At 41.7% G+C, this 11,494-nt stretch overlaps 2 protein-coding genes across 12 annotated transcripts; one reads left to right on the top strand and one right to left on the bottom strand.

Moving 5' to 3' along the window:
• Positions 1–254: 254 nt before the first annotated feature.
• Positions 255–3,939, bottom strand: LOC18437950 (uncharacterized). The gene has a single exon (XM_088873069.1). The coding sequence runs from the start codon at positions 3,423–3,425 to the stop codon at positions 690–692; it is 2,736 nt and encodes a 911-aa protein (XP_088729195.1). The 5' UTR covers positions 3,426–3,939; the 3' UTR covers positions 255–689.
• A 2,338-nt stretch (positions 3,940–6,277) lies between these two features.
• LOC18437952 (ALG6, ALG8 glycosyltransferase family) lies at positions 6,278–10,960 on the top strand. Of its 11 annotated transcripts, none has more exons than XM_088873077.1 (9): positions 6,278–6,408; positions 6,698–6,819; positions 8,165–8,399; positions 8,556–8,796; positions 9,216–9,386; positions 9,605–9,698; positions 9,796–9,957; positions 10,103–10,355; positions 10,446–10,960. In XM_088873077.1, the coding sequence occupies exons 5-9, from the start codon at positions 9,373–9,375 to the stop codon at positions 10,886–10,888; spliced, it is 966 nt and encodes a 321-aa protein (XP_088729203.1). In that variant the 5' UTR covers positions 6,278–6,408; positions 6,698–6,819; positions 8,165–8,399; positions 8,556–8,796; positions 9,216–9,372; the 3' UTR covers positions 10,889–10,960. The 11 variants fall into 11 exon arrangements, with proteins under 11 accessions (XP_088729203.1, XP_088729197.1, XP_088729200.1 ...); XM_088873071.1 differs by having other exon boundaries at positions 9,591–9,698; XM_088873074.1 differs by having other exon boundaries at positions 9,212–9,386.
• The last annotated feature ends 534 nt before the right edge of the window (positions 10,961–11,494 follow it).

Raw genomic sequence — 11,494 nt, 5'->3', positions numbered from 1 at the left:
TAAAAATAATAATTTTATGAAAAAACATTTGGACCGTTAGTTTCAATTGTTTTTAGACGAACAAGGGATAATTTATACCTTGGGTCTGCATATTGTAGAACATCAAATATGTTTCTTATACATGAACCACAACCAATATAAATAGTAGAAAGTAATAAAAAAAATAGATGGCATTTTAGAGAGAAAGAATACATGTACTAAAATATAGACATAAATGGAGTCCATCATAGATTATTGAGGTTTGTTTTATCCAATTGAGAGAGAGAATAATAGATGGCATAAAAATATGAATTAGAGTTACTCACGTAACAAGTTTTCGCACTAATTCAACGTACATTTGTCCAAGGAATCACAACACCAAAAAATTAATGGTAATGGCGCTTACTCGAAAATTTCCAAAGGCTAAAAATAAATAAATAAAATAAGACAAAAGAAACCCGAAGTATAAGGGGACTCAATGGAGCTATAAAAGGCTTTAATAAATATAAATTCGTTAGTAAAAAGAGAGTATGGACTATAGACTATGGAGTACGTAGTGATCGTAGTCCATTACATCCCCACTGGTTCTGCCATGGCCATAGCCGGGTCTTTTTCTCCATGTTTCTCAGCCCTTCATTCCTCTAGTCATGAGGTGGGGAGGGGCCACCATGATCAGTCAGCTCAAGAGAGAGAGTGAGGGAGTCAAGGGCTTAGTAGTTGGGGTACACTGGTGGAGGAGGAGATGAGTAGTTGATACCGATGGTAGGAGGAAGGGCAATGTCATCGTCGGTCGGTGGTGGTGGTGGTTGAGAAGCGAGAGGAGCCGGCGGAGGTGGAGAGCGGGCTGGAGGAGGCGGTGGTGGAGAGGCTATTGGAGGTGGGGGCGATGCCACTGGGGTTGGTCGAGAGGCCACTGGTGGTGGTGGAGAGGCCTCTGGGGGTGGTGGAGAGGCAACTGTAGGTGGTGGAGAGGCTCTTGGAGGTGGGCGCGATGCCACTGGGGGTGGTGGAGAGGCCACTGGAGGTGGTGGAGAGGCTCTTGGAGGTGGGCGCGATGCCACTGGGGGTGGTGGAGAGGCAACTGGAGGTGGTGGAGAGGCCACCGGGGGTGGTGGAGAGGCTATTGGAGGTGGTGGTGATGCCACCCGTGGTGGTGCTGATGGCGGTGGTGGGCTGTGGACTGGGGGAGGTGGGCTGAAGACTGGGGGTGGTGGGCTGTGGACTGGGGGAGGTGGGCTGAAGGCTGGGGGTGGTGGGCTGCGGACTGGGGGAGGTGGGCTGAAGACTGGGGGTGGTGGGCTGTTGACTGGGGGAGGTGGGCTGAAGACTGGGGGTGGTGGAGAGGCCACCGGGGGTGGTGGAGAGGCTATTGGAGGTGGTGGTGATGCCACCCGTGGTGGTGCTGATGGCGGTGGTGGGCTGTGGACTGGGGGAGGTGGGCTGAAGACTGGGGGTGGTGGGCTGTGGACTGGGGGAGGTGGGCTGAAGGCTGGGGGTGGTGGGCTGCGGACTGGGGGAGGTGGGCTGAAGACTGGGGGTGGTGGGCTGTTGACTGGGGGAGGTGGGCTGAAGACTGGGGGTGGTGGGCTGTGGACTGGGGGAGGTGGGCTGAAGACTGGGGGTGGTGGGCTGTGGACTGGGGGTGGTGGGCTGTGGACTGGGGGTGGTGGGCTGTGGACTGGGGGAGGTGGGCTGAAGGCTGGGGGTGGTGGGCTGAAGACTGGGGGTGGTGGGCTGTGGACTGGGGGAGGTGGGCTAAAGACGGGGGGTGGTGGGCTATGGACGGGGGGTGGTGGGCTATGGACTGGTGGTGGTGGGCTATGGACTGGGGGAGGTGGGCTGAAAACTGGGGGTGGTGGTGGGCTATGAACTGAGGGAGGTGGGCTGAAAACTGGGGGTGGTGATGGGCTATGGACTGGGGGAGGTGGGGGGCTATGCACTGGTGGTGGTGGGCTAAACACGGTGGGGGGTGGTGATGGGCTATGGACTGGGGGAGGTGGGGGGCTATGCACTGGTGGTGGTGGGCTAAACACGGTGGGGGGTGGTGGGCTAAGCACCGGTGGCGGTGGTGGTGGAGATGGAGGAGGGGAGTGGACAACTGTTGGTGGTGGTGGTGGTGAGTGCACCCTCACAATGGGCGACTCTCTATGTGCTGGTGGGGGAGGGGGCCTATGTCTTGCAATCGGAGAAGTCCCGGAAGGAGGAGATTGTGGCGAAGGGGTCTTCTTAGGGGGCGTAGGAGGGCTCGTCTTGGGGCTGCTGCTGCTGCTACATTTGAACTTGGAACAATCGACAGGGTTAGAGAGCACTGCTGCGCATTGCTGGGCGGAGCGCTGCTTGGGCCTGTTGGGGATACAATTGACAGTGTCATCGAGCAGCACGTTAGAAGTGGCGGTGGGCACGCACACAGAGGCCTCCCCCTTGAAGAAATTGTTGGAGAAGCTGAAGTTGGTCAGGTAGGGGAGGGTGCAAAGGCTCGATGGGATGTAGCCGGTGAGTTTGTTGTGGGCAATGTCGAGTCGCTCGATGCCGGCAAGGCCGGAGAGGCCAGTAGGGAGGAGCCCTGATAGGGAGTTGCCGCTCACATCGATGACAGTCGCATTCTTCAGCAGGCCGAGCCCTGGTGGCAAGCACCCTGACAGGTCATTGTTGATGAACATGATCTCGTTCAAGGTCTTGGCCATCTTGCCGATGCTGCTGGGGATGCACCCGCCGAGCTTGTTGTTGGCTAACACGACAATTGAGGCCGGAGAGTTGCCCATGTTCTCAGGGATGTGAAAATGGAAGCGGTTGTTGTTGAGGAAGATGGCGTCGAGGTCCTTATCGAACAGCTCTGAGGGGAGGGGGCCCTCGAAGTCGTTGTACCTGAGGTCGAGGTACTTGAGCGCCGGAATAGAGATGACGACGGTCGGGAACGGCCCGACGAACCGGTTGTTGCTCAAGTCGAGCTCGAACAACAACTCTAACTTGTTGAAGCTCTTGGGCACAATGCCGCAAAACCTGTTGGAGTTGATGTGGAGGAGGGCAAGATCGGTGAGGAGGCCGATCTCAGGAGGTAGATATCCCGCGATGTCGGCGTGGTTGAGGTCGATGCCGGCGACGACGTCGATCGACGGGTCGTCCAAGGCAGGGGCGCAGAACACCCCCTTGTAAGAACACACGTCGGCGCCCTCCCAATTCGAGGTTACATTGTAAGGATCGGAGAAGATGGCTTCCTTCCATGTGTGCAGGGCTATGTAAGCTCGGCGGAGGCGAGGGTTCGGGAACGTGAGGTTGGTATCGACATGGAATTCGAGGTCGTCAGGCAAATCCTCCCCCTCCCGCAAGTGGAGGAGCTGACGGCCCGCGATAAACCGTGCCTCCGTATCAGTGACAGCATATGAGAGACGTAGAAAGAGAAAGACGAGAGAGAAAATAAGAAAAAAAATGCAGCCCAAGGCCTTCATTTTTTTGGTGCATCTAAGTCAGGCCCAAGGCTGCCTAAGAAGACAGAGAGCCAAAGGTAGGGAGAGGAGGGGGTTGTTATAGCACAAACTCAACTCTTGTGCTCCTCCCTCTCTTCCTAACAAATATTTCTCTCTCCTCCTTCCTACCCCAAACCTCTTAGTCCGTATAACCAACTCTTTCATGCACCACAAGACCACCTATTTCTTCTCTCCTCCACGCACTCACTCCTACCCTCTCTCCTTCTCCTCTTTTCTTTCCTTACTTTACTCTTCTTCCTTTTTTTTTTTTTTCTATTAACAAACACTAGATTGAAATTTCGTGGACCGTTGATTGCAATATTTTGCATCGCTGTCCCGTATATTCCCATCCTTTTTCTCGCTCCTCCATTTTTGTGCTCCTCCATTTCTTGGTCCTGTCCTCTCTGCCTTTTTTTTGTCCTAATTATCTGCCCCATTTGTTGTGCCCTGCATTTTAAGACAACATTTGTTCGCAGAGAAATCAATCATTGAAGGATTCATTGGTGTTCCTGAATGGGTCATCCTAAATTTCGGGTGGCTATGGGATTGAACCTGACTCAAGACCCGATGTTTGGACCTGACTTGAGTCTGGATATGGGTCCAAAAATTAGATCCGATCGATCAAGTTCTGTCCAAGTATTGGACCCAAACATTATTTAAGTTTGGATTCATGTGGATCCGAACCCGAATAATATTATTTTAATAATAATATTTTAATATATTTAATTGATATTATAATACATTTTAATTATAATATTTAAATAAGGAAAAAATTTATATAAGGTTGCAACTTTAAAACGTAGAATTACATATGTACCTCAAAAATCTATCGAAAACGTTGTTTTAATGTTGAAAAAACCCTCTAATTGATCATCTCGACATTGAGTTGTATGAATATGACAAAAAAAAAGTTTTGAGTCCTAAAAAATAGTGTATCTTGCAACACATTATATAGACTGTCTATTTTCAATATTTTCATATATTTATAGATCTACTTAATTTTAACCATTTTTAGATTTAAAATTTTATAATTATGTATGAAAATAGATTTTATGATAATATTAAGAATTATTTGTAACAAGATTACATGTTATGATAAAATTTTAAGGTGCGTCTTAATTGGAGTGTTTGAGGTTGCAACTTTATAGAAACCGCACCCTTTAAATAATGGAAAAGCTTTTATAAGGTTGCAACCTTAAAATGTAGAATCATATATGCACCTCAAAAATCTATCGAAAATGTTGTTTTAATATTGAAAAACCCTCTAATCGATCATCGAGATGTATGAATATGAAAAAAACCATAGTTTTTTAGTCTAAAAAATAATGCATCTTGTAATACATTATCTAGACCGTCAATTTTCAAAATTTTCATATATTTATATATCTATTTGATTTTAACCATTTCAAGATTTACTTTTTTTTAATTAGATAAAAAAATAGATTTAAAAATAATCCTATGAATTTTTTACAACAAAATTACATGTTATGTTAAAATTTGGAAGAGCCTCTTAATTGAATTGTTTAGAGTGGCAACCTTATAGAAACGACACCTTTTAAATAAGGGAAAAGTTTATGTAAGGTTGCAACCTTAAAATGTAGAATCACATATGGGCCTAAAAACTTCATCGAAAATGTTGTTTTAATGTTGAAAAAGCCATCTCATCAATCATCTCGACATCAAGATCTATGAATATGAAAAAAAAAAGTTTTTGAATATCAGAAATAATGCATCTTGCAACACATTATATAGATTGTCCATTTTCAATATTTTCATATATTTATAGATCTACCTGATTTTAACCATTTTTGGAATTTAAAATTTTCTAATTAGGTATGAAAATAGATTTTAAGATAATACTAAGAATTTTTTACAACAAAATTACATGTTAAGATAAAATGTCAAGGTACACTTTAATTGAATTGTTTAAAGTTGCAACCTTATAGAAACCACACCCTTTAAATAATGAGATTGTCTACCAGAAAATTTTTTATCTTTTGCACATAGAAGTCACAATCATTATCGTCCATTGAATTTTAAAATGGGTGGTTGTAAGAGTGTCATTAAATAAATGTAAATTTTCAAAAAGACAAAATTTTGGACTTCACTAAAAAATGATTTTGACATCTATGTACAAAAGATAAATGGTCTATTTTAGACAACCCATAAAAAAAATACATGTCAATATTTACGGTGCAGGTAGTATAGAGCCAAGGCTCTAAACAAGCAAAAGTAAAACACACTTTCAAATAGCGTCGAGAAATGTGGTTTCAATGCTAAAAATATTTGTGATAGCCTTAAAATATATTTTCATCTCTAATTATAAATTTTCAAGCTTAAAAAATAGTGTAGTTTGAGTAGATCCATGAAAACAAACTTGAAAACGTTGAAAATTGATGGTAAGATGCCCTATTTTCAAAACTTGAAATCCATTTTTTTCTCATGTTCATGCATCTTTATGTTGAGATGATCAATTTGAGGATATTTGGGCATCAAAACAACCTCTTCTAATGAAACTTTTGAGGTGTGCTTTAATTTGATTGTTTAGAACCTCGGCTCTATATAAACTTTTTCCATATATTTAACATAACATTTAAATATATTTTAATATTTTTATTTTTTATTTTTGGGACCGGTCAAGGGTCCGTTCTGATCCGGGTCCGAGTCCATGGGAGTTCGATCGTATCCAGGCGGGGTCTGACAAGTACGGTTCTGACCGGAACGACCCCGACCCGACCCTTTTGCCACCGTGCTAATGCTCGGCTCATGGCCTAGTGTGAAGGGATTGCGACCTCCGATATTGTTCTTATTATCGGGCTTCAGCTCTGTAAATTGTGGTTATGATCGAGGCCATTGCTAGAGAGAGAAAAAAGGGAGTAGAGAGAGAGACGAGAATTTCAGACCCTTTGTTTCTGAGGCTTCAAGACCTGACTCTTTCATTCTTGATTACAGGGTACCTGAACAGGTTCGATCCAAATCCACGAAGCCCAATTCTCGTTTCTTCTCTCTCTCTCTCTCAACCCCCAATACCCTATTATGGTCCCTTGTTCTGATCAACCTGATTCTGGGTTCTCCCCCTCGGGCTCTCTCTCCTTCCATTGTCACAAACTTCTGTTTGGTCTTTTTTTTGCTATATGGTGATAAGCATGAAAGTCTTCTTGCGTTGTTCTCTGAATCTAATCTACGAAAGTTTGGTTAAGAAATTATCGGGAAATGTATTTCTTCTGTAATATAATTTTGTTTGGTTTTTTAAGGAGGTTCGCATTCCTGCAACTCCTAGGAACTTTGCTGTTTTGTGTGGATCAAACCATCATTGAAGCCCACTCAAATATCTCAGGGAACAAGCACTGGACTTCCCCTATCATTGTAGTATGAGGTGCTACAATACTGTGATTCTTATCACTTCTATTGATGCTTGTTATTATTTTTTGGTTTGAAAAAATTAATCCTTTGATGCTAATGGGTTTCCTCTCTTTTGCTGATATTTTAATCATTTCCTATTGCTGCTTTTTTTTTTTCTTTTTAAGGGTGTTTTGAATTTTATAGTTCCTGACATTTGGTTGGATTTCAGTTCTTTTGTTTTTTGTTTTCTTTATTTGGTTTTTCTTTTTGGTGCGTGTTTTGCTATATTTATGGGTTTGGAGATAACTGATGCCTGGTTTTTTATGAAATTTTATGGTTCTGATTCGGTTTTCTTCATTTGTTTTTCTTTAATATATATTTCTTTTTTTTGGGGGGTTCAAAGTTGCTAGTTTTCTGGTTGTATTGGGAGAGTGGATCTTTCAATTTATATTTTTTGGATTTTAGAAGTAGTCTGCATTTTGTTGAATATGAAGAAGAGACCTTGATCTATTTTTTCGAATATGAAGAAATGAAGCTGTAAACCTTGAAATATCATGTGGAATTTAACAGTTTTCTGTGTTTAATCCCTTATTATTATTGTTTGTATGTGACAATGAACTTTCTTTTCATGGGGGAGAATGAACAGGAAATTAGAATCTGGGTATTTATGGATCTTTCTTACCATATTCCATTGCATATATGAACTTTTTATTCGTGAAATTTGAGTAATCTCAAAGCACTTGTGGAAAATTGATATCACAGCATTGATATGACAACTTATTTTGGTTGATATATCACATGAATGTATCAATTTCTATTCAACATCTTATGATTTAGGAGGGATGGAAAGTGAAAGTTTAACAGCTATCTAAAGCTGATAATCTGAACAGTCCATTTTGTTAGTCATGTTATGGAATTATTTCTAGAAATTGTCTTCATTGGATAGATCTTGATATCTTATCAACAAAACTTGTAATGAATGGTTGACATGTTTTAACATTAAACTGTCAAATTCAGGTTTTAGAGATAGATCAACCAAACAATGGATTTGCAATATCCTGGGTTTCATCCAAAAGCCATCTGAGTAACATTGTCCCTAAACCTGGTTTTGCATTTCGAGGGAGGGAGGGAGCACAAATTTGCAGGAGCTATCAGATTCTAAAAGAATATGAACAGCTTAATGTTCAGTCTTGCTATACATGAGTTTAACAGTGTTATTCTTCATATGGTCCAGATGATATATACATCTATCCTTTGTTCAAGTTGATGGAAAAATCATCTATCTATGAAATAAATGACCTGAATTGCTTGAAAATATAACAAAATATCTAGTATGGCTGTATTGTATTGCTGCACTTAGTTTACCTTGCTTTGGGCAGGTATACATATCCAACTTGGGTGTAGTTTTGCAAGTCTAGTGCATTGGAAAGCCAGGAGCTGCAATGGAGACAACACAAACGAAAACAATGGAAGGGAAGGGGAAGGAGGAGAGGAACCCAACTAAAAAATCAGACCGTGTTGTCGTTTGGCTTCTACATAGAAAATTCACTCTCCTGTCCATCCTTCTATTTGCCTTTTTCCTTCGCATTCTCGTTTCTCTCCATCCTTACTCTGGTTTGTACCCTTGTATCTCTTGCGTACTTTCTTTATCTTTCCTTGCCTTCCCCTACTAGAACAAAAAGAACTGAAAATGTAGATCAGTGTAATGAATGAATGTCTTCTTAATTTTCTAAGTATAGAAAAATTGGATGAATCAATTGTTAATTGCAGGTGCACGGAGGCCCCCCATGTTTGGGGACTATGAAGCCCAACGCCATTGGATGGAGATTACTATAAACATCCCACCTCGAGAATGGTACAAGAACACCACCTTCAACCATCTTGCCTATTGGGGCCTCGACTATCCTCCCCTCACTGCTTACCAGAGCTACTTCCATGGCATCTTCCTCCGAGCCCTCGACCCCAATTCTGTCGCCCTCTCCTCTTCCAGAGGCTATGAAACTCCTCTCAGGTATCTATCTGTGCATTCCCAATCTCTCTCTCTCGTTGTAATGGTGCCCAATGGGTTTCAAAGGAAAAACCAGTAAAAAAATTGATTGCTTGTCTGAGCTTGTCTTTGTGAATTTCTAGCAAGTTAATTTGCCCTGACAAAGAAGTTCCATTGAGTTAGGGTTCAGCTTTCTATTTGCTGCATCTTTTTTTTTTGGGGGGGGGGGGGAGGGGGGAGGTGGGGGAATCTGTCTTATGTACCAAGTGCCATTTTTCCTTATGATGACTTTTGATCAGGCCATTTGACCTTCTTTATCAAAATTGTTTCCATGTAGAAGGGTTACTGCTCATTTTGAATGTAACGTCAGATCTGGAACTTTAGTGATGAAGCTCGAGTTTCCCATTTCTACTTGTAATTCTCTTTGTTTTTTTGGTAGCAAGCTCCTGATGAGGTGGACGGTATTGTCATCAGATGCACTCGTATTCTTTCCAGCAGCTCTGTATTTTGTTATTGTTTACTATGCTGGTCGTAAAGATGATGAAGTTGCATGGCAACTTGCCATGATTTTACTTCTTCCAGGTGTCATTTTGATAGATCATGGTCACTTTCAGGTATTTTTTTTACTTTTATAGCAAGTAAAAGAACAGAGTACAAGCTTTATTGAGGTCCTCTGAATTTAGTTCCCTCTAGTCTCTCATGCTTGTGTATTTTCACAAATATGACATACTAGTTGAAATTCCTATAATGTTGGCCCATGATTGTGCGTTGTTGCCATAGTTGTGCATAGTTGCTTCTGATTTAAGTGACTTTAACAGTATAATTGCATCAGCCTTGGTTTAACGATTGGAGCAGTCGCTGCTATCATCTCTGAGAATGATGTGCTTGCTTCTGTGTTATATTGTCTAGCACTCAACCACAAGCAGGTTATCATCACATTCCATGTTTCTTAGCTTGTTTATGTTTCAATTTGTTCATACTTATCTAGTCATATTGTTAATATCCATTTTGTTTTACTCTCAGATGAGTGCATATTATGCACCTGCATTTTTTGGCCATTTATTAGGGAAATGCATCCGTCGCAAGAACCCGCTACTAGAGACTATGAAACTAGGTTTTGTGGTCTTCGGAACTTTCATCATTGTTTGGTGGCCTTATCTCTCTTCTGTTGAAGCAATTTTAGAAGTGAGTATTCGTCTCTGACATTTAACTCATCTTGCTCCTCTCTGCTCTGTTGGGTCCTTTCCTCTGGTGTGAAATTATTCATTTATTATCATGTTGAAATGCAGTTATTGTCATTGTAGCCTCTTTTTGATAATTTATCACACAGGTTCTTCGTCGCCTGGCCCCTTTTGAGAGGGGAATATACGAGGACTATGTGGCTAACTTTTGGTGTAGCACGTCATTTGTCATAAAGTGGAAGCGGCTCTTCTCTATGCAAACACTGCGCTTGCTTAGCTTTGGTGCTACTCTAGCATCGATTTTACCCTCGACGGTTCACCAAATCAGTGTGCCTAGTCGCCAAGGCTTCCTTTATGCTATGCTGAATAGTTCATTTTCCTTCTATCTCTTCTCTTTCCAAGGTAATGTGTGTGTATATAGCGATATGTCCTTTGCCTGTTTGGTTGATAGATTATTCTTTGTACTAATCGGTCACCTGTGGAAAATTGCAGTTCACGAGAAGTCTGTCCTTTTGCCACTGGTAGCGATGAGCCTCTTGGCTTTGGAAGAGCCTCTTCTTTTCCACTGGTTTTCATGCTACGCTATGCTTTCCATGTATCCTCTTCTTTGTCGGGATGGGTTGGTTGTACCATATGGAGCTCTTTTGCTTCTCTCCAACCTCCTCTACTTTACGCCTCAAGTTTTCGGGGGACATCGTAGGAGAGAGAGAGTTTCTTTTGGCTTTAGGAAGGTGTTGATGGCCCTCTGTCTGTTGAGTTTTCTTGTCATTCATGTTATTTACCTGTCAGTGACCCCTCCTAAGAGATATCCCTTCATCTTTGAGGCATTTATCATGGTTTTATGCTTCTCTCAGTTTGTGGTGATTGCAGCTTATACGAACATGAAGCAATGGATGTTACAAAGTAGTTGCTTTCCAAAGGAGAAAATGCATTGAAATCGTACTAGCATATAACGAACCATTTGCTATAGTTTTTGAGATCTAAACCAGGTGACCCTTTTTTTGGCTGATGCTATGTTATTTTCTGTCATTTTCTGCCTTGCTGGACGTTTTGTTTTCTATTTCTTAGCGCTCTTTGGATTCCTTGGATTTCTAAGCTTTTCATTGATCATAAAATGCTCCAATTTTATTATAATTCTAACAAGTTTTTTGTTGATGAAATGGAACTCACAGATCCTTTCATCTTGGAACATTGTGGCTATTCTTTTAATGAGAGATTATACAGAATTATCTTTCATACACAAAAGTCACAAACTCCCTAAGCTATCAGATGTGAAAACGGATTGGTGGTTTGTATCATTCACCTGTGCACAAAGCTTGAGGAAAATTTCCTTGGACTTCGAGAGCAATAAATGATACACCTTTAGCCGTAATATTTCACATCTAACTAATAGGAGTAATTGTGACCTTTTTGTACCAAAAGCGAATGGTCTCATTTTAGATTGCCTTTTTTAAAAGTTAACATATATGTCATGGCATAAACGAATGTCATTTTCCTAAGGTACATTTATAAAAAAAAAATGTCATTGTAGTTACCTTCAA

This window comes from Amborella trichopoda, chromosome 8 (genome assembly GCF_054954075.1).
Source record: "Amborella trichopoda isolate Santa Cruz 75 chromosome 8, AtrichopodaSantaCruz75HAP2 v2.0, whole genome shotgun sequence".
Taxonomy (NCBI): Eukaryota; Viridiplantae; Streptophyta; class Magnoliopsida; order Amborellales; family Amborellaceae; genus Amborella; species Amborella trichopoda.
This window is presented reverse-complemented; position numbering and strand designations above follow the sequence as displayed.

Coding starts and splice junctions, on each gene's coding strand:
- LOC18437950 (XM_088873069.1), bottom strand. CDS start 3,425: ATGAAGGCCTTGGGCTGCATTTTTTTTCTTATTTTCTCTCTCGTCTTT.
- LOC18437952 (XM_006848148.4), top strand. CDS start 8,228: ATGGAGACAACACAAACGAAAACAATGGAAGGGAAGGGGAAGGAGGAG. Junction 9,387..9,590: donor TAGATCATGGTCACTTTCAG/GTATTTTTTTTA, acceptor TGACTTTAACAG/TATAATTGCATCAGCCTTGG. Junction 9,699..9,795: donor TAGCACTCAACCACAAGCAG/GTTATCATCACA, acceptor TTTTACTCTCAG/ATGAGTGCATATTATGCACC.